Source organism: Psammomys obesus, unplaced genomic scaffold (genome assembly GCF_907164565.1).
Source record: "Psammomys obesus unplaced genomic scaffold, mPsaObe1.curated_primary_1811, whole genome shotgun sequence".
Lineage (NCBI taxonomy): Eukaryota > Metazoa > Chordata > Mammalia > Rodentia > Muridae > Psammomys > Psammomys obesus.
Window position 1 is genome coordinate 13,028,902 of NW_026589732.1, and position 22,987 is coordinate 13,051,888.

Consider the following 22,987-nt stretch of genomic DNA (forward strand, 5'->3'; position numbering starts at 1 on the left):
CACACACACACACACACACACACACACACACACACACACACACACACTTGTTTGTTTGCTTCTCCAACCCCCATGCACAAAAGCGCAAACTCCGGAAGGGCAGGGCTTTATCTGTTTGGCTCACTGTGCAGCCCTTGCACCTCCCGGAGACCTTACAGGATAAGTGAAGGGGAAAATGAAAAGGAGGGACTGGGAAGGTGGCTCAGCTCAGTCAGTGAAATGCTTGCCATAAAAGAACGAGGACTGGAGTTCAGGTCCCCAGCAGCCAAGCAAAGGTGATGTTTCTGTAATTCCAGAGCTGGGGAAATAGAAACAAGGAGATCCCCACAGCTCACTGGCCTGCTTGCCTAACTAAATTCATGAACTCTCATTTCAACGAGAGATTTTGGCTCAAAAAAAAAAAAAAAAAAAAAAAAAACAGTTGATGATGATGCCACCTGATGTCTGCCTCTGGCCTCCATATACACACTCTCATGTACACGTGCACACGCTCACACTCACACACACTAGGATAAAGAATGAATGAGTGTCTACGGAGTCACAGACAAGGAGAGCTGGAGTCCAGGTCCGGCTCCCTGAGGCCAGGCTACCGGAGGTTCTTATTTATCTGGCTCACCTGGCTGCCAGAGAGACGGGCTTCCGGGAGGTGTAGATGGTCTGTACTGTGGACACGGTCTCAGTCAGTGGCCGCAGCGTCACTGTTGGAATCAGAGGAGAAGACTGGCCAGGACAGCACTGTAATTTGTTCTCTCTAAAGTCTGCCTGGAGAGAAAACAGAAAAGAGAGCTCAATCTCCAGGCCCGTCGTCATACTGTCAGCTCTCTGGGCCTCACTGTAGTGCTTGTGTTTTAGTAATAGCTAAAGCCATCACACATTTTCAAGTCATTTTAAATGATCCTGCTCTGAGCCAGACACCAGGCTAAGCACTTTCCATACATTACCTCTTGACAACCTTTTAAGCCAGAGATCATCTGTCACCACATCTTAGAGACCATCCTTCGGGAGCTCTGCCGTTTTCGTGCGTGCCGCAGGAAAAGCGAAACGTGGCACTCATACACTGTTGTGTTGTGTCTTGTAGCAAACATTCTGATTTGGGGACTGGAGTGATGGTTCAGTGGTTAGGAGCACTTACTGCTCTTGCAGAGAACCCGGCTTCAGTACCCAGTACCCACATAATGACTCACAACCACCAGCGACTCAGGTTCCAGGGGATCCGATGCCCTTTTCTGACAGCAGGAGGTACTGCATGCACACGGTGCATAAGAACTCACACACAATCGCCCGAACATGAAAATAAATACATAGACAAACATTCTGACTTCACAGCATTAAAAGACGAAAAACGTACACCGTAGAACTGCTTTTATGGAAAAGAAAAGTGAGTCTTAGGGAATTCAAGTTAGTGGTTCTCAACCTGTGGGTCACGACCCATTAAGGTCTTCTAAGATCATCAGAAAATAATGGTATTTACATTATTATTCATAATAGTAGAAAATTACAATTATGAAGTATCCATAAAAAATTTATTGGGGTCACCACCACAAGAGGAACTGTATTAAAAGGGTCACAGCATTAGGAAGGTTGGGAACCACTGGTTTAAGCCTTCCAATAAGTAATTGTTAGTGTGTGTGTGTGTGTGTGTGTGTGTGTGTGGCATGTAACATGTGGAGGCCAGACTACAACTTGTGGGAGTCAGTTCTCTTCTACCATGTCGGTCCCAGAAATCAAACATACTTAGGTCATCAGCTTGGCAACAAAAGCCTTTACCTACTGAGCCATCTCGAGGCTCCAAGAAGTAATTTGAACAGTATTCAGGGCCTGGGGAGGCGGGTCTGTCAGTAAAGTGCTTCCTGCACAAGCATGTGGCATTGAGTTCAGGTCCCTAGCCCCCACATGAAAAGTCAGACACCTCTGTGATCCCACCACTGGGAAGGCAGAGACAAGATGGCCCCCTTAGGACTTGTTCCAGGTTCAGGGAGAGCTGCTTTCTCAATCAATCAATCAATCAATCAATCAATCAATCAATCAATCAATACAGTAGAGGGAGCTGGAGTGGTGGCGCAGTGGTTCAGAGCACTGGCTGCTCTTCCAGAGATCATGAGTTCAATTCCCAGCAACAACATGGTGGCTTACAACCATCTGTAATGAGATCTGGCGCCTTCTTCTGGTTGCAGGTGTACGTGCAGACAGAACATTGTACACATAATAAATAAAAATAAATGTTCAGGGGAAAAAAGGTAGAAAGTGATTGAGGAAAACACCTGATGCTGATCTCTGGCATTTACACATCTACATGCGCACACATACAGGCATATTTGCACACAAGTACACACATCCACATAGATACATAATACACACACAGACACACAGATACACACACACACAAGCTGTATTCAGAAGCAGAGTTTGCAGAATGCATTAATAATATTCTTCATCAATAAAGCACCACAGTGGATCCAGAATATGGTCCCCAGATCGGCAACATTGTCATTGCTTTGAAACTTTGTTTAAAATGCGCAGGCTCTATTCCAGGCCTTGGTGCCAGAAAGCCCAGCATGGTAGGCTCTCACAAGATTTCCAGATGCTTCAAATACACAGCATTTTTAGAACTAGTTCAGAGAGAAAAATCTCTTGCCATTTACAAAGGAAAATACGCTTATTACCTTTACACAGAATGTGTAAGAACAGAAGCAGCTGTTGGGAAGCTGAGAGTGCTGGAGGGTTTGGACAACACAGTGAGAGTCTCAATAAAACCAAAATCAAAGTAAACAGCAAAAGAATAGAAATGAAGACATTTTATAATCTCTTACTGCTGTCATTAATATATTTGCCAACCGTTTTTCATGTGTAGTTTTGGTTTTGTATGCTTAAAGGTTTTTGATTATTTTATTTTATATACATGCATGTTTTGCTTGCATGTGGCCGTGTGCACTGCGTGACCACCTGGTACCCGGGAGGTTAGTGGTGGATCTTCTGGGACTGTAGTTACAGATGGTTGTGAGCCCCGGTGTTAAGTTCTAGGAAAGAAAGAATGGCCAGTGTTCTTAAGCACAGAGCTAGCTCCTCCGTCCCCTCTTTTTTTCTATTTTCTTTTTAAAATCTTTTTGATAATACACACACTCACACATACACATATATGCATACATGCATATATTTCTATATCTGTGTATATACGTGTGTGTGTGTGTGTGTGTGTGTATACTTGATTTTTTTAAATGCTGGTTCTTGACCCTGAATTTGGAAAATTTTACCACCCAGCTTTCTAAAGAGGCTTTGATCTTTGACTGCATAATTCCCTTCTTGGGGATGGTACAGAAGCCGAGCTGCCTTTAAAAGCCTGCGGTGGGGAAGCACAACACTCTTTTTGTGCCTTACATCTATCCCCTCAGAGGGAGACTAACCTATTTGAAATGAAGAAACACCGAATGGTTGCTGTTGGGTCTCTGCCGGATGCCACTTTGGAGAAGCAGCTCTGCATGCCAGTACGTCACATGTTCAAGAGCATACATGCTTGCCTAGCATGTGAGGCCTGGTACAGAGACATGCGTGCGATGTTCATTGGTACTGTTTGTTGGGTCACTCTGGTCCACAACTCTACAGGCACACAGCAGGATGAGCTCTCATCTGTTTTTCGAAAGTTAGAGTGACCATGCTCTCTGCCCTGTCCAGTGGAATAGGACATAGGTTCTTTTGTTTCCTCCCATTGAGCACTTTAGGGACCAGGATGTGGCCCGCTTTTTCCCTTCTGCCTCTGTGTCCGGTGATGCTCTACTGGCAGGCAGCTGGCCTATTCGCCTGGGCGACACAGAGCTGAGCTTCAGTCTGCCTGTGATAGATGGGTTGCATGCTCAGGAAAGCAATTCCATGTGTTGTTTAAAAGCCTGGCCTGAGTGCTGTGGCAGCTGGCTAATCGGAGGTTGCATCGCTTCAGTGAGCGGGTGACAGGTGGGCTTCTGAGGCTGCTTCTGAGGGACATGTACACCAGTGGTGCAAATATTCAGGTGCGTTTAAGTGCCAAGGTCCCAACTATGTCAGCACTCGTGGCACCCCTTATGGGTGTGTGTCCCACGTAGAGATGGCAGGGGAACCAGACACACTTAACAATGATCTTGAAGGAGCCAGTTTCTTATTAAGTCCTAACAAATTTTCTTATTAAGTCCTAACACTTATCTTTTAAAATATCTGCTAAATGGGGGCTGAAGAGATGGCTCAGCGGTTAAGAGCACTGTCTGCTCTTCCAGAGTTCCTGAGTTCAAGTCCCAGAAACCACAGAGTGTCTCCGAACCATCTATACTGGGATCTGACGCTCTCTTCTGGCATGCAAAGGAGGCAACAGAACACATTAGGTTAGGAAGAGAAACTTGGGCCAGCCGCAGACAGGCGCTCTCTCTGTGATCCAGCTCAGAGAAATGTGGGTCTAGATAGAGTGACTTTTAGGCTATGAGTATGGAAATCTAACATCATGACTTGGCAGAGGTCGCTTGGTTGATTTGTGTCAACGTTCTCTGTGAGAATCAGTTCAGAACACTCAGGGTCCAACAGGGACCGGATCCATTCCCAGTTCAACTCTGTGCAGAATCCTTTAGAGCTGTTGAAGACCCATGGCTGCAGCCAGGACGGGTCTGGAGGCCTGAAGAGTGTTTAAGTGCTTATCCCTGGTAGAAGAAGTGACCTCATGCAGGAGTGAGAAAACTAAAAAGCCTGAGGCCACAGCTTTGGCTTCTGTTTCCAACCAACTCTTAATACTGCTGTCTTCCCTCTCATCTATTCCCCAGCCCTGAGTTACTCCCTAACAGCCCATTCCTTGTTTCCAGCCAAGTCTTCCAAAGGTGAATCACCACACAGGTTTGCCCTGTCTCACAGTCCAGCCTGCTTTCAGGCACTTACTCATATGGCATAGATATGAAGGGGCCACCAAAAGGGCTCCTTTGTTTAAGGCTTAGTCCCCATATTGAGAGAGAAATGACTAGAGCCTGGGACAAGGAACTAACGAGTGGGCTGTTGGGAAGTAGGGGCTCCCTGGAGGAAGTGGATAACTGCAGGTGGTACTGTTTGAGGAGAAGAAAGTGGATCACTGGGGGTGCTGATCTATTTTGTCCCCAGGCCCTTCGTTGGCCACTTCCTGCTTCCTTGCTGCCATGAGAGCACCTTTGCTCTTCCATGCCCTTCCACCATGCTGTCTCTGCTTTATATCAGGCCTAAAGACAATGGATCTAGCTAACTGGCCACCTGTTGAGACCTCTAAAGTAGTGAGCCACAGTGAGTCTTTCCCTTTTTCAAGTTGTTTTTCTCAGGACCGTTCCCACAGTGATGGAAATGTCAGTGAATGGACTCACTGTATAAGTACTGGAAAGCAGAAATCTGGCAACTGGCTGTCCCTCTCCCTCATCAGTATCTTACCAGCCTCCTAAATATCTCCCTCAACTGTATACTTCTCCCCACCTCTATCATCAAAAAAATCACTCAAGGACAAGCTCTCTGCACCCTCTCTATTAAGCTACTGTCCTAGATTTATTTCTAGACTAAACCTGTTCTAAACCTGATCTGTCTGGACCTAAATGTTCTCCCACTGTGATCACAAAGATGCTTTCTAAAAACACCTGCCCTGCCGCTGCCCTGTTTTAACATCTTCTGAAGGCTTCCCATCACTGCTGAGAAAGGACCAGGCATCGCTTTGCTTCTACACCATCTCTTCCTCTTCTCACATCCCAGGCTCCTGCTTTCTATATTCCAGTTCCCTGACCTTCTTTTCAGCCCCTTGAATGTGTGGTGGCCTGTCCCTCCCCGGGACTCATGCTGTCCCCTCTGTCTGCTCTGGCTGCCTTTGAGCCACTCTTGCCCAGTTCTTAAAAGTCCTAGTGTGATTGCTGACGTTGGCTTCCAGCTCCATCTGTGCCCTCAGCTTTCAGGAAGGGCTTCCCTGGGTGTCTCATCGCTGCCAAGGCTGGCAGGAGGCCAGAGTGTCCCACCATGGCCAAATGAAAGAAGTGGAACAGAACTTCGAGCTGGGGAGCTGTGTCCAGCAGAACTACAGGGTGGGCTAGCTGTATTAGCATCAGGGCAATGGTACCGAACATCTTGGCATGGCCCCGGTAGCTCTGTCCTCTCATTAAAGTGGCCTAGAAATGAGCTCTTGACCCTAGGAAAAACATGTTCTGTGCACCTAGCTTTGCCTCGGCATGTAGGTGGCCAACAACCTTCTCACCTCTGTTCATCTGTTAAAACCTAAAGGAGCTAATGTTCCCTCCTTCCACGCCATAGGCTGGAGCTTCCTTAGGCAGTAACCATCACCTAAATCACTACTCAGGGCTGTAGCTCAGGACCCTTGGATATCCTCCAGAGAAGACAGAAGCCCTTGAAAGAGACTCTCATGGATTATATGAGCTCAGGGAGCACAATTAGGCAGGCTGAGGAGGGAGAGAAGGTAGGGAAGAACTGTGGTGCCCCACTTCTGCTCACTATAAAGTGGGATTCTGAAGAAACTTCCAGGGAAGAATAGTTGGGTAGCTAAAAAGAAGTTTGGAAATAACCATTGCCGTCATTCTAGAGAGGAAGGAAATATGACATTTAAAATGTTTAGAAAAGGGCCTGGAGAAAGGGCTCAGCATTTAAGAATACTTCCTGTTCTTACAGAGCACCTGGGTTTGGTCCCCAGCACACACATGGTGGTCCACAACCATCTGTAACTCCAGTTTCAGGGCACCCAGTGCCTTCTTCTTACCTCTGTGGGTACCAGGCACACATGGGGTACACATCTATACATGCATGTAAAACACTCATACACATAAAATAGAAGAAATAAATCTTTAAAAATGTTGGAGACGGAGAGCTCGGTGGTACAAGGACTCCACGACCAGGACTTGGACGTGATCCTGGTCTCTGTACCGCTGTCTCCGCAGCCTGGAGTGTCAGCACTCATCACAGGCACTTCAGAAATAACTGTATTATGACAGTGCTTTTGGATCCCAGTCCCTTCGGTAAGTGTTTCAGAGAAGCTATTCCTAGGGAGGTGGCTTAGTAGGTAAAGCGCTTGCTACACATGAGGACCCAAGTTCTATCTCCAGAACCTATGTTAAATAAGCATGTGCCGTTGTGCATGCTTGTGATCCCAGCACTGGGGACATGGAAAGGGGAGGACCCCTGGAGCTCAGTGCCCACCCAGCCTAGCTAAGTCAGGGAGCTCTAGGGCTGTGTCAAGCACAAGGTGGATGGCACCAAAGAAATGGTATCTAAAGCATTTTTCCTCCGCCTGCCTGTCTCTTTCTCCCTCCCTCTCTCTCTCTCTCTCACACACACACACACACACACACGCGCGCGCGCTCTCACACACACAGTGCATCTCACACTCGCTCACACAAACATCTGCATGTGTGTGTGCACATACTCACAAGTGAAAGCAGATGGTCTGTGTGGTAAGGTGACTTACCTAAGACCACACACCATTATCAAGATGCAGATTCAACCCAGAACAATTGAAAACAAGTACAGAGCACACACAATAGCCCTGTGTCCAAAAGTGGACAGCACCCAGATCCCCATGAAGAAGTCAAAGGACAAGCAACGTTCAGGGAACCATACTGCAGAATACTATTCTACCATAAACAGAAAGGAGTGTAGACTCAGGCTCCAAACTGGATGGACCTGACCATGATGCTAAGCAAAAATAAATAAAATAAAATAAAATAAAATTGCTGGACAGTAGTGGTGCATGCCTTTAAACCCAGCACTTGGCTAGCCTGATCTACAGAGCAAGTTCCAGGACAGTTGGGGATACACAGAGAAATCCTGTCTTGAAAAAAAAATATATTTTTTGAAAAGGAAGAAAGAAAGGAAAATGTCAACACTGAAGGTCTCATAAAATAAGATCCACTTATGGAAAATATCCAGAATCCATGAGTCCAACAGTTCAGACTGGTGACTGGTAGAGGCTGGGGCCAGGGAGAAAAGGCTAAGTGCAGAGTGGGTGAAATAAACATAATGTAAGTAAGCCAGATGTGAGGGTACATGCCTGCAATCCCGGTGCAGACAACGCTGAGACACAAGACATGTAAACTCACGGCTAGCCTGGACCACACAAGAAGACCCTAAAAGTAGACATGAAACTAATGGGACACAGAGGATTAGTGGGAGTAACGGGGGAGGGGCGTGGCAATGGAGAATGCACTCAGTCTACAATAAACACTTGTATAAAACCTTTTAAAACTAAAATTTAATTTTTAAGAAGCCTAAATGATCTGGGGGGGGGGGGAGATGGTTCAGAGGGTGTGTAAACGTGGGGAACCGGAGCTCAGATTCCCCAGCACCCACAAAAAGCTGGACTGGAATGATGGCCTGCCTGTAATTCTACCAGGGATCCCTGGGTCAAGTTGGCCAGCTAGATTAATAGAACTGGTGGGTTCTGGGTTTGGCAAGTCTTTGCCTCAGCAAATAAGATAGAGAGGTCTCAATAGAGACCCTCAACATCAACCTATGGCTTCCACACACACATATATACCCAAGCTAAAAAAGGCGGGACTAAGTCTTACATAATCTTTGCATTTTGTGAGTACTGAATAAACTGGGAACATAGTGGAAAGAAAAGATTGAAAAAAGTTGTGGTACCATTGGAAGGAGGTCACTGTTCCATAACTACAGTAAATGCTGCCAAGTAGTCCTTTAATATGGTTACTTTTCTGTGAGTCTTCTCTCAATAAAGACAGACCACACTGCCAGTGCCCCTCGCCCTTGCAGCCTTCCCCCATGAGAAGCCAAGGCTTACAGTACGGCTCTACTTACAGTGAACTGTGGCCCTGTGGTAAAGGGATCAGGAAATGGGTTCATCACTGGTTCTGCTGGGAACGTTTTTATCTTAAAAAAAAGAAAGAAAGAAAGAAAGAAAGAAAGAAAGAAAGAAAGAAAGAAAATAGGAAGACAAGGAGTTATCACCAGGTAGAAAACATTTTGAAGTCTTTGCTTGTACACCTTTAGAGTCAAGAGGAAGAATCCTGGGAAGTTTAGGAGCCTGTATCCCACCGTAGTGGAGGAGGCAGGCCTGTCTGGGCCTGGGTCATAAGGCATGTTTGCCTCCCCTGGAACTCTGTTTATAGGGTCTTTCTGGCCTGTGTCCCAAGACTGCCTTAGAAAAGGCTACATTCAAGGTAGATAACAATGTACCTGGGGTGGCCTCTGAGAGTTTCTTCACAGCTGTGGGATATAGCAAGAGGTGCCTGAATGTCTGCTGGAGACACAATATACCTCAGCTGCTGTCAAATGACTTGCATTGTTCAACCCCTGCACAATTTAAGCAGAACTCCTGAGGAGAGCCCGTGGAAGCATGGAACACCTCACCGGTGTGGTCTTTGGGATCAGAAGATACGGTACTTGGGAGTACCCAATGTGGCAACACAGAAATGTGACTCATTTCAGTGAGGACGATGCCCCCAGTCAGCAGGCACTCAGTCGTGGCTTCTGTTTCTTTCTTTCCTCATTTTCTCTCTGGCTTCTTGGAGGCCTTGGGAAATGAGAGGGCTTATTTATCTGAGCTAGTATATACCAGCATGGTGAGAGGCCTGGTGACTGTGACACTTGCTTTGTCTGTAGTCCTCAGGCCCAGAAACTGCCTGAACACCTGTGCAAGCAAGGGCTGTTGCAAATGCCCAGTGGCCATCCCTACCTAGGGACAGCTGTTTGTGTCCTATGGGATCTTGTCTGTGGACTCTCGGACGCTCCCTTGGCATTTTCACCTTGTTCTAATGGGGAGAGAGGAGCAGGGACAAAGCAGACCACCCCATCCCAAATCAGGAACAGTTTTCTGAATAGGCAGAGCAGGTGTATTTGGGACAAAAATATCCTTGCAATATATATGCTATGATGTTCAGCCCACTCCAGCTTTCCTTTCAGCCAAATCTGTTCAAATAAATATTCCAAACGTACCAGAATGAGCCCAAGCTCCCAAAGGCTCCTGGGCCAAAGCATCCAGTATATTCTCCCATTCTCTTTGTCCAGTCTAAGAGGTTAACCTGGCACTCTGAGACAAATGCCATAGTGAGGAGAAATCTGCAGATAAGTTCTCAGGCCAAATGGAGTAGACGGGAATGTGCTTCCTTATGGCTACTAATGGAATGTGAAAGTTGGCCGCCTCAAAGAACGGCCTTCCGCTGCTGTGTGTAAGCAAGCTACAGTAGTCCCATGATACCCTAATGCTTGCTGGTACAGCAGAACACCCTGCGTTCTGGTGGCACATTCCAACTCTAGAGCCATTGCGGAGGAAGGCAAAACCCAAAGGCATCCTACATCACTCAACAGGGTCTAGCCTAAGTAAATAAAATCCCAGACACAAAAATGCTCCATGTTCCCAGAAACGGTGACAAGTTACAAACGGCTTGCTTCCTAGCAGAAGGGGCTGAGGCCCACATTACACCTTGATGGAGTATAAATGACCACATAGGATGTGGCAATGAGAACAAGACAGGAACATCACAGTACTACACAGAAGGAGGCAAACAGTGACAGCGTGGCTACTGCCATTAAACAGGTGAAGTTATGAACTAACACGAAAACATAAAGGAAAACATGCAGTGACGACAAATATGCTTGGTTACAATTAAGATGGTTCCTTTTAAGTTATCAGGTAGTTATCATGACACTCCCAGTGTGTCATGATGTCAGATAGAATGGGGAGACGAGGTGAAAACTTTATTTGCTATAAAAAGGACATTTAAGCCCATAGCCGGTGACTACCAGAGTATACGCTTTCCTTAACAAAGTGCTCAGAAAGCAAACGGCCCTTGTTTCTTGAGAGTCATGGAGGGAAGGGTGGGATCAGACTATGTGTCTTGCTTTGGCCAGCCCTAGCTGGACCCCATATTCCCCCAACCATCCAGGGGTGAGAGCACCCAATAGCAGGACTCTTTGAGGGCCTGGCACCTCTGCATACCCATCCAGCTGCTGCCTCACCTGGGGCTCCTGCTGCCTCACCTGTCCCAGCAGGCCCCCACCCTGCCAGGGTACCTACCAGCCTCGTTTTGATTGGAGGGTACATGCAAACTCCAGTGGTCTCTTCCTTCATGGGGAGAGAGAGTGGAGGAGAGCAGCGAGAGTGGGCACAGTGGGGGCTGCTGGCGGGCTCTGCCTGCTCACGAGGAGAGGAGGAGAGACAGGGAGGAAGAGTGGTAAGGCAGGAGAGAGAGGAGATAAGGGAGGGAAAGGAGAGAGAGACAGCACAGTGCAAGACAGATCCGGCAACCCAGGCTACTCTCAAGCCAACAGCACGATGGCTGCTTTCTTAGTGTTGTTAGACTCTGGACTGCCCTTACCACCCATTCCCCTCCTCTCTGACTCTCTTCTTTCTAGCCTTCACCTCTCTTCTCCCGTCCATGAGCAGAAGGACAAACCAAAACCCCCTCCTCAGGATGGAGGAGCCAAACAAGCTGTTTGTATGAGGAGCATAGGACTGGGAGCAGCCCCCACCCCCCAGAGCACCACCAGGGTTTTGAAGCATTGCCCAGGCCAAGTCACGAACAGCACCATGAGGCAGCAATGCCAGGCATGGGAGCAATATAAGGGCTGACCCCACACTTGAGAGCAGTTGCCTTCTATACCCGGTGCCTTCCCACCATCAGCCAAAGAAGGGCACTGCCTAGGGTTGCAGGTGAGTGTGTGTTCATCAGAGACCAAGAAAGAAGCATGGGGTTCAGGACTTCCTCCTTCTGGCTCTGCCATCTGGGCTCAGAGCCCATCCCACTTTGCTCGCCCTCGAGCCCAGGTTTAGGCTGGAAGTGGGGGCTCTCTGCAGCGTAGCTGGAGGACACACCAAGCCTTGTGGAGAATGCACCACACTTTTGGGATGCCAGCTTCCCCACACTACCACCACCCCAGCTCTGAGGAGTGCCATATGCCTAGCAAAGGTACAAAAGCTTTTTTGAGTGAGGATGAGGATGGCAACAGAAGATGTTAGGGAGAGAGGACTGCTGAAGGGCTAGTGTGGGCTTCAGGGAGGGAGCACTCACTCCAGAGAACAAATACATGCATCTTTTAGCTCAGGAAACTTGGCAGCATCCCACAGTGAGGATTAAAATACAGCCTCTGGGTGGCTTTCACTAAAAAGCATGATCAAGGAAATTACAGGCCCCCTTCCTTCTCCAAATCTATCTGATTCTCTTAACAGCCACAGAGCCGAGCAACTGCCAGGGGGCTTTCACAGCCATACCCTCCCATCTGCCCTCCTTCACACTCCCATTCGAGAGATGCAGAAATTGTTCCTGTAAAGTTGGAATCCCAGGTTCCACCCCCTCTTTGTTGATTGTTTCTAAGTCCCTTCTTTGGAGCCAAGTGAGTCCATATTAGTCACCTGCAGTTAAGGTTTACCAGCCTGTTTAAAATCCTCTGCATGTTCTCTTTGGTCCTCAGGAGAAATCCTATGTGCTTAAGAAGTTACAAGATGATGCCTGTCTGAGGCTGCCTGGCATCCTGACCCCAGGGTTTCCATGCTCCAGCTAAAACCAGCCACTCCAGGGACACTCTTCACATACCTCCACACTGCTGATAGCAATGGAAACTCAACATATGTTTAGTGAAGGAAATAAAATCTATCACAAATAACCAAGAAACATGGTATCACCTAATGGCCAGAATTTGGACTGACGGGTGATTAGGAATGACTTAAGACTTTGTCCAGCATTGGACTTTTATGGTAAATGATGATCATTGTCCCAACATTTCTGACATTCCTAAATAGTCACTTGAATAGATATAAGCAAATGAATATTCCTGGACTTGTAGCAAACCCACAGCCTTGACGCAGGAAACAAGGTGTTAATAACATGTCGAACAGGAGACTTTGAATATACCAATTTCTTTTTTCTCCTGGCTCTTCCCTTCTTGCTTGGGGCTTTTTCTGCTTTTGTTACACTGTTACATTTTTTAATATAGACACAGTTGGCTTTTTGAGTTTTAAAATGTGACTCTTTGGGATAACAAAGATTCTTGGCATTGATAAATAATAGTGGAGATGGGAGTCTTTTTCATAGGCTCTGAAAAGGACATTGCTAGTTTGAGGAGGGAAGGAAAAAGTCAGGCAGACAGAAAAGGGAAGACAATTTAGAATACTGAGTAAGCGGGTGAGAGTGAGCTAGCTTTTTCTCCATACAAGCCAAGGCTGGGAACAGGAACTAAAAAGGTCACAGGACAGAATGAATTCAGGACAGAACGATGGCCAGAAAGTGAAAACAATGATTTCTACCCACCTAAAGGCCCCATGAAAGATGCAGAGAGTGTCTTAGATGTATCTGTGAATGATAACACAGTGATCTGACCAGACATCTCTAACCCCTCCTGAATCCAGGGAAGCAAAGAAGTTTTGGGGAGATAGATGGATGCCTGGACTTGAGATGGAATTTTAGCCCACCTGGAAGAATGGAGTTCCAAATGAATGCTAAGCTGTTGAGCCAGCTAAAAACCCTGACCTGACACCTAACTAGGGCCTAATCCCATGTCCCTTCCTGGCCTTCCTCAAACCAGAGCAGTCTCTCCCAGTCATGTACGTACTCACTTCACTAACATGCCATGTGCCAGGACACACTGGTTCTGCCTTGTAACCTTGTAGATAAGTAGCTTATAAGATATAGAGCTCAGGGAGGGACAAGCCCCACAGGGAAAGAGTAAAGAACACAGAGGGGACAGGTGTTTGTGGTCTGTTACCAGCAGGAGGTAGGCCCGCTGGCTGAGCCAATATGATGCTTCAAAAGGGGGCTCTGTGTGTCCCCTTTGACTTTTTTTTTTTTTTTTTTTTTTTACCCCTGAAGACTTTGAAGTCCACTTCACAGAGACTGGGCCAGTATGGAGACTCATAATGTCTTATTAGTTCTTATGGAATCTTGTTGGAACATTTCTGAGTGAATGACATGGCATCTAGTCCTATTCTTCTCTCTCCAGTTCCCTTCTAAGGCTGTCCTGGGGATTATGGGGTACTGTGGAAGTCTCAACCAGGAGAAAACTGGGGACTAGACAGAGGCTTTGAGCATGGAAGTGACTACAGGAGGTAGGTCACTTGTTTATGGTGAATGTCAGCAGAGAATTTTAACATTCTTGTCTGGTAAAGTACAACTTCCACTTTTAAAGGAAGATACAGAAAGAGTGGACAGGAGCCACGAGCATAGATGTGGCAGCCGGGAAACCATGCCTTGTCCAGGCTGAGTCTCTCAAACTGCAGACACAAGCTTCCCCATTCTCATGTCTCATAAAGTATCTGCAGGGGACCATCCCAGAGCTTCCTCCAAGCCTAGGCTCTAGAGGTAAGGCTGAGGCCAGGGGATCTGGCAAGCTTCAAGAAAGAGGAACCGCTTGGCAGGGTGGAGGGAACATGAGGGAAAGAAACACCCTGGATAAATCACCTGCCGTAAGGCTTGGGTTTTAGTCTTATGCCTGATGCCAAGCTGCTGTGTGAGCAGGAGCAAGCACATACCCCTGTCTAAGCCTCGCTTTCTAAGTGTGTAGGGGAGAAACAGGATACCGTGGTCCCAAAGCTCCACTCCCACTGACAGCTAGATACAAGCCAGGCATGGAGCTGGGCTTACATAGTAGCACCCAACCCCAAGCCCAGGACACTGAAGTGGACACAATTACTGATACAGCGGAACCTGAGAGATGAGTCCACTCTTTCCTAAGCTTCCCAATGGCAAAGTGAGACAGTGGCTGCTCTATAGGAGCAGAAATGAAAGGGGACCAGACAAAGGGAAACGTAGACTGTCAAGTTGCCCTTCCCTCCCTTGAACTTTTTGGTCCTCATGGAAAGAGGATTCACTTGGAACAAGTAAAGGTCAGAGCCTATGGTGCCAAGAATGCTCCAAGACTTGTCCTTTGCAGAGCCTATGTGTGCATACTTGGACCTCAAGACATCCTAAGGACACACAGTCACCTCACTGGGTGGCTGTTTCACTGCAGTCCAAGGACCTCAGCTGCATATATAGTACAGTCTCGGAAAACCCATTTCACAGCTATGTCAGGTTGTCCAGAGATGTAGAGACATCCCAAGAAGGGAGGGTGACAGTCCCTGAGGGGGGACAGTCACTTGGAACACCTCTAGGACTCCCTACCACATGCTGTTTCCTTTCTAATCTCAGTCTGCAATATCCAAGCCAAGATCTGATTCTACAAGTAATTAAGTCTATGTGCCCGAACATATATAGAGGAGTAGAGGAATCCCATTACACTTGTAAGAACTCATGATATATTGTTTAAAAAAATTGATCATAGTTCTTAGATCCACCAGGCCCTTTAGTATAATAATACTTTATTCATGCTGGCTTTGATATAGAATAGTGCAAGCTTCTTCTTCTTCTTCTTCTTCTTCTTCTTCTTCTTCTTCTTCTTCTTGTCAGTCTCTCACACCAGGCCAGCCTTTCTTTCAAGGCGATCTTTCTTCCTAAGTCCTCCCAAGTGCTGAGAATGTGTACTACTACGCTTGGTGAGACTGTTTTAGTTATCAAACAAACTCCCCTTCATACTGTAAAACCCAGAGGCCCTAAACAGGATATAGCAGCTCACATCAATGCATATATGTCCACCGCTGCATAGCTGGATAGCTGGGAAGTTGCCCGTTAGTCAGCTTAGAGGGAGAGCATCCCCTGTCTTCTGATTCCTGCTAAGACTATTTCCCTTCACATGGTCCTCAGAACTTAGCTGCCTCCTCCACTCTCCTCCATTGGTTCTCAGGTTGCTCCCTAAGGGTTCCCAGATCTCTTTGCTTAGCTGCCCTCCTGCTAACCTGGATGTTCTCAGATGGCTGCCAGAGATTCCATTCCCACAGGGCTCTCCTGGACAAGAGGCTTCAACTGACATGTATTTGGTAGCTCTTGACCCAGACATGTTACTTTCTGACTTTCTTCCACAACCCCTGTTCTCTTCCCCATCCTGGAAATCACTTCTTTTCAAAGTGGCAAGTTCCTCTAAAGAACAGACCACATTTTCTCCAAGCCAATTCATAGAGCACAGGGGGAGGGGTCAGACACCAACCAGGGTTCCAGCTCCCAGTCCAGCGCTCAGTTTCTGCAGCTGTGCATAGACATGGCAAGGCCATGCTGAAAGGCTACCAGTTGTTGTAGCTCCACTGGAAAGGCAGGGGAGATGGGCTCTTTGGCCACGGCACTCCATCTAACAAGAAGACTGTGAGTTACCATGGCATTTGCTCAATGGTGATGGCACCCAGAGCAGGATCTTCCCTGGCAGCTCTCAGCTGCTCTTGGAGTGGTCCAACTTGCAACGCAAAAAAAGATGGCTGCCCAGACTCTCCCAAAAGCCTTCTGAAGAGTTCCTCCTCTGAAAGCTGATGCCCAATGACTCTTCCTTCTGGCCTCTCTCTGGGCATCTCCTATGCAGCTCTGGCATGGTGCTTGGCCATTTATCAAGAGGATGTTCTGGCCACCCTTGAGCTGCCCTTGAGTAACAGGAGCTAGCCCACAACTAAGTTCAAAGCTTCAGGAGTTGGATTCGTACTTGATTCATGTTTTACCTCATAGCCCAAATGGTGATTTACATCCAGCCCAAAGTGGACCGTGATTTATGCTCAACTCTACTGAGACATTGGACAGAGCCCAGGCGGAAGTTGTTTTCCAAGTTTGCCTGTATCAACTGATAATACTTTACATGTATCCCTGTTGACTTCTAATCTCAATGTGTCCCCATGTGTGGGGGACGGGATGGATAGGTGGGCGTTTCCCTCCCTCCTTCCTCTTCTTCTCTTCCTCTCCTGATAGCACTTGTGATATCCCTGCTTCAGGAAAGAAAGGATGCTATCCAATGGCAGGATTCTTAAAAGGGAAGCAGAAAGCTGAGGATGCAGCTTAGTTGACAGATGTTTGCACAGCGTTCAGGGAGCCTGGGTTCAATTCTCAGCACTGCACAAATCAGACATGGTGGTGCACACCTGGTATCCCAGCACCCAGGAGTTAAAGGGAGGAAGATTGGAAGGGCATCCCTGGCTATGTAGCAAGTTCAAACTCAGCCAGGGCTACCTGAGACCTTGTCTCAGAAAACAAGAGTAGCCAGGGACCAGAGTCAGAACTGCCCGCCTGACTCCCTTAGTGCTCTTTCCTGTAAAAGGGGCGTCTCACCTGCAGAAGTCCCATGAGAGCCACTATCCCTAAGGGAAGACCTGTATGCAGAGGAAAGATGACGGGAGGAGGCGTAAGGGGTCCGGAAAGCCACAGAAGAGCCTTGAGCATTTCAGACCAGATGGACCGCCAGAAGCAGCAGCAAGAGGTGGATGGCATGCAGGGCACAGCCCAGGAAGCCAGGAAGCTGAGACCCAAGCATGGAGGAACCCTCTATACTTGAGGAGCAGTGGACAGGCATGGGCGGAACTCTTGCAGCCACCCACTGAGGAGAAGGAGCACCCCTTCATCAAGGGCCCCAAAAGGTGGTGAGGCCCTGGTGTCTAACTCTCCTGGAGAGCTTCCAGGACAAGCGGAAGACCTCCAGCAACAGTGCCCACCTCTCCATCCTCCCACTGCCAGGCACGGCTAGGGTCTGGCTTTTCTGCTCTTAACAAAATAAGAAGTTTACCAGAGGAGTGGCCTCTGTGAAGTCCATCAGCAGGTCGCCTGGTCCCAAGGTAAATGTGCCTCCATGGTCAGAGGGGCTCTGCGAAGGCAGAAAGAAAATGTCCCTGGTTAGTGATACCCACAGCAGATGACAGGGCTCACAAGAAAGGAAGAGCCTACATTTCTCTAGCATGGACCTGCTCAGTGTGCAACCCCCACCACATCCCTTTCCCTCAACAGTGTATAAAATAGGCAGGCTGAACCCCAACTTTCCCCCAAAATCAAGGTGGAGGATCTGGCCTTCCAAAGCTACAAACCACTTTCCTTAAGTGCTTTGAGTATTTTTTTTTTAACTAGTTTTGGGAGAAATGCTTTAAAGAGTCTGTAGAATACATAAACAGAATGAAGAAGCCATCCCGTCATGGGAGTCAGGAGAGCCGAAAAAGCTAAATTGACCAGCAGCATAATAATAGTCAGGATGCCTTGGGAGGGCTGCTGGATCATCTGAACACTGTTCAACACAGTGTTTTGTCCTGCTTTGAAGTCTTGGCTGCATGGATGGATTCCAGGCCCTTTGAGGGAGTGAGAAACACAACTGATTATGTCAGTTTGACATAATCTGAGCCCTAACGTGGAGAAATGACCAGAAGAGGGAGCCCTGGAGCTTCTGAGAGGGTGCAACACTTCTCTAACACAGATGGTTTTAACCATCTGTGGGATACAGGAAAGGAGCCTGTCTTCCACTTGGAAAACTGTAAGGAGAGTCCGGATCCCAGCCAGTGAAGCCTGGTATGGCAGCTCCCTAGTACTTGGGAGGCTAAGGGAGATAACTTCCCTTGAGTTCAAGGTCATCCTGAGCTACATAGTAAGTAGCAGACCGGCAGACTCAAAACAAAATGTCAAAAAAGATGCCATGATTCAATTTATAGAATGCCAGAGAGCCTTCATCTGTACCAGTCAATGCTGAGGGGTCCAGTCATATTCTTGTGTCTATTTTAGACATATGAGGAAAGCACCTTGGAAAAGATGGACCCCATTCACACAGGATGTAGACCTGGAACATTGCTGTTTAGATGCTTCCAAGAATCATGACCCTGAATATTGCACAAGCCTCAGGGATCCAGTGGCTATCATGAGGGAGGTTTCCTATGCGGATCAGAGCATCGCCGGTAATCTTCTCATCTTCATAAGGAGGGGTAGCTAAGGCTTGGGGGAATATGGGCCTTGGAAGTGCTGTTACTGTCACGTGAACAGAGGAGCTAGAACCTGCTGGACTCCCGTCTTGCTGTCAAGGCACCTGTTCCCTATACACACCTTTCCTCGGGAAGTTGGATGGACCACAGCCATCTTCGGCTCAGCATTGCTTGGACAGGAACAGGTTCAACTGTATTTGAACCAACTGCCAAAGAGTGGCCATTGACAAAGTCACACAGAGAAAAGCAGGAACGTTTCATGTAAGGCCCCTGTCACTACCATTCACGTTTGCAGTTTCCTGAAATTTCAAGCCAACAGAGTGATATTTCCCATTATCAAACTATTAACACATCTTATCCATTATAAGGTCTGGGATAGGAACATGTTGAGTGGAAATTTCCTGTTTCTTTGAAGATTGAATTTTGTCATGTGATCTTTTGCCCAGGCTGGTTTGTGAGAGGGTACCTGATGTTTTGCTGTGATGGGCCTGACTCTGGCCAGCAGAAGACATCCATGGGTGGACTTTGAGGAGAGGACATAGATAGAGGCCAAGGCAGAGTGAGACACCATTTTTTGGATTGACATCGCAATGCTGATCTTCGTGCTTGACACTTGGCTTCACAGAGAGAAACGTTTCAAAGAGCTTCCCTGGGCAATCCAACTTGGTCTTGAGGCTTTTGCTGACTTTGTGTTGCTGCTCTGTGTTGGTCTTTGGACTGGTCTTCTGGAATCCTGACCACTGAATCTGCTAAGCCCCTAATGACCCATCAACCCTGATCAGCAGGAAGTCGATAAAAGAGAACTACAACCCTGTTCCCTATTAATCTCCTACCTAAGGTTTCGGGGGCGAGGGGGGATTGGAAGGGAGGTAAAGGTGCATAAGAACCCTTAAAAAAAAAAAGTAGGTTTGGTGAAAAATCTAAGTCAACAACATGCCTGTGTTTTTATTTCACCAAATTGTCCAGTATAGAATGGGGCTGGGGGCTACTGCTCTTCTCTTTATTTTTGTGATATTTTAAGATGGTTTAAAACATTTTTTATCTTTCAAAACTACATTTATTTGGTGTGTGTGTTATGCCACAGTGCAAGTGTAGAGGTTCTCCTTCTACCATGTTCAGGTCATTAGACTTAGTGTTAAGCATCTTTAGTTACTGAGCTATTTTACCAGCCCCTGTTGTTCGTTTTCAAGACAGGGTCTCACTGTGTAGCCGTGGCTGGCTGTCCTGGAACTCACTAAGGAGACTAGGCTGTCCTTGAACGCAGAGATCCACCTGCCTCTGCCTGCCAGACTGCTGAGACTAAAGATAGATGCCTCCAAACTCAGCTTTAAAGCCACCCAAGGCTACAGGGTGACATGTCCAAGGATTCCTTAAACATACCCTAAAGCACAGTGCATATTATTTTGTTTTATATCATAAAATGTTTCTCATAAATGGTTGTCATATATCTTGGGATAAGGGTGCACGAAAATACATTTTGCTACTTTTATTTTTATTTATCAACTCTTTTTCCTTGGAGCCAACCTTAATTTCATCAGTTTAAACTGGCTTTGCTTTGTTAGAGACAGGTCTCAAACCAGCCTTGAACTCACTAGGTGGTTTGTGATCTTGAACTTCTGATCCTGCCTCTACCCCCTGAGTTGGGAATATGGGTATGTGCCACCATGCCTAGTCTATGTGTGCTGGGAATCAAGTACATGGCTTTAACTCCAACAACTGAATTAAACCATCAGTCTGGTTTCGCTGTTTTTAAATGCATGCATGCAACTGATCATGCAAAATTCAAACCCTCGAGCTGAATGCCATTCACTAAGTGTATGTCATGCCTGAGGCTCTTTCCCATACCTTCGTCCCCGGGGACAGTGGGCTCTTGACTTCTGACTTCTGAGGTGAGCTGACTTTCTGGATTTTGGGGGACGCCAGTGGCACTGAGACTTGAGTGGCAGACATGGTGGTGTTGGTGGTTGTGGCTGTGGTGGCTCCCACTGCCTCAGCCAGGTCTGGAGGGAGGTCGTCTTCATCGCTGCGGTTACTAAAAGCACATGAAGCTCTGCTCATTACAATAACACACAGGGTGTGAGGCATTCAGGAAGGGCGGGGAGGCCAAAGTAGGCGGGCAGGGCTCTCCAAATCAATGCCCACTCAAGGTCCAGCTCGCAGGATCCAAGACCAGGACAAACCTGGGCTGGATTTTCTGCGGATTTTGTGTGTGTGTGTGTGTGTGTGTGTGTGTGTGTGTGTGTGTGTGATTGTGGTAAAATACACATAATATGACATTTATCATTTCAGCCATTTTTAAACGAACAATTCCAAGCTGGACATGGTGGTGCACACCTTCAATCCAAGCACTTGAGAGGCTGAGGCAGGTGGATCTCTGTGAGTTCAAGGCCAGCCTGGTTTACAGAGTAAGTTTCAGGACAGCCAGGGCTATGCAAAGAAAGCCTGTCTTGAAAAACCAAACCAAACCAGAACTAAACTAAGTAAATAAGTGAATGACCGAGTGACCGATCACTTCCATGGCATGGCAGACATTCAGTGTTTTTAGCCACCCTGCTTCGTATCTCCCAGCTTAGCATCAGTTACAACAAAAACTGCTTGGTTACTGAGCAGCGGCCCCAATGGGCCTCTCCTGGGTAGCCCTGAGCCTGATCATGTCCCCCTCTCCATGATCTTGCCTCTCCCTGAAGCCTGACAAAAGCATGGGATACTTTCAAAGTCCAGCATTGCTATAGTGTACATCAAAGTGCCTTTCCCTTTCATGTCAAGAAATGCTCCATTGCTATACCATCTTTTCCTTTCCTTTCCTTTCTCTCGCTCCCTCTGTCTCTTTCTCTTTCTTTCTTTGCATTTTTTTTTTGAGACAGGTTTCTCTGTGCGGCCCTGGCTGTCCTGGAACTCGCTCTGTAGAGGAGGCTGGCCTTGAACTCAGAGACCCACCTGCCTCTGCCTCCTGAGTGCCGGGATTAAAGGTGTGCACCACCTTACTATATTTTCTTAGTTGTGTGTCTGCCAGCAGACACTTGGCTGGACACTCACATCACACTGGTCAAAGCAGACGCAGAGGGTTGAGTGTAGACCCTCTTCTGCGAGGCAGCAGGAATCATGAGGAACCAACTCTCTAACCATTTATTTTATTTTTTTAAGATTTGGAAGACCTTTGCATATTTATTTTTATGCATGTGGGTATGTGTAGATATGTGTGTGTGCCCATGAAGGCCAGAGGAGCCAGGTCCCCACAGCTGAGGCCACAGGCAGCTATGAGCTACATGATTTTGATGCTCAGACCCAAGCTCTGGTCCTCTGCAAGAATAGCATGTACTCTGAGCCACGGAGCTATCTGCCTAGCCTGGTTTTTACCTTATTTTTTTAAAAAGTTAGTGGCACAGTGAGTGCTGCCTCATGTAAAAGCACTTTAACCCTAACAGCAGCCACTATTTTTTTTTTTTACATAAAAGAGCCATTAAAAAAGAGAGAGAGAAACATAGCTCCTTTCTTACAGTAGGAAGTCAACCCAGAGGGTCTAAAATAGGAAAAGCTCCAAATTCTTTTTTCTAAAAGATATGTTTTTATTTCTTATTTCTCTCTGAGTCATGTGTGTGTGTGTGTGTGTGTGTGTGCGCCATGTATGTGCAGGTACCCTCAGAGACCAGAAGAGGGCATCAGATCTCCTGGATCTGGAATTACAGACAACTGTGATCCACCTGAACATCAGGGGTGGGGTGGGAGGACTGGGGTCAGCTGCTTTCTAACCGCTGAGCCATCTCTCTAGCACCACCCCCCCCCATATTCAAAAAAATCTTTTGTCTTAACTTAGAACTTATAGTGAGGAAACATTTAAAATTCAGTAAGTCTCCAGCTTTACTTCAGGTTCTGAGGTAATTCATGATAAATTTATAAAGCACTGTTGTTTTATGAATGTAGCCCAGGCTAGCTTCAATCTGCTGATCCTCCCACTGCTGCCTGCCAAGTACTGAGATTGCAGCCTGTGCTACCACATCTGGCTTACAAGACATTTTAACAAGTTTTTGAGAACTTTACCTTGAAACTCTTTTGCTGAGTGCAGTAGTGCAAAGGTGAAAATGATTTAAAAAAAAAAAAAAAAAAACAAGAGCCAATTTGGTGATTAAATGATTTTTTTTTTCCTTCTGGTTCACCTACAGTTAATCATTATTTAATGTATCCCAAATGGGTGATAATGATGTTTTGAATTTTGAAATAAAAGAAAATGCAAACTCTGCCACCCTTATCCTAGGGGAAGATTTTTGTGGTTTAATTGGT

At 46.9% G+C, this 22,987-nt stretch overlaps 1 protein-coding gene across 1 annotated transcript in view; it reads right to left on the reverse strand.

The window, feature by feature from the left end:
- Window positions 1-22,987, reverse strand: part of Epb41l4b (erythrocyte membrane protein band 4.1 like 4B) — a gene marked incomplete at its 5' end in the record, with an annotated part of 149,589 nt that overhangs the window by 4,023 nt on the left and 122,579 nt on the right. The window contains 5 exons of the mRNA XM_055605280.1: window positions 617-762; window positions 8,776-8,847; window positions 10,994-11,110; window positions 17,539-17,616; window positions 20,555-20,732. Coding sequence (XP_055461255.1) covers window positions 617-762; window positions 8,776-8,847; window positions 10,994-11,110; window positions 17,539-17,616; window positions 20,555-20,732 — 591 coding nt within the window. The remainder of the gene's footprint in view (window positions 1-616; window positions 763-8,775; window positions 8,848-10,993; window positions 11,111-17,538; window positions 17,617-20,554; window positions 20,733-22,987) is intronic.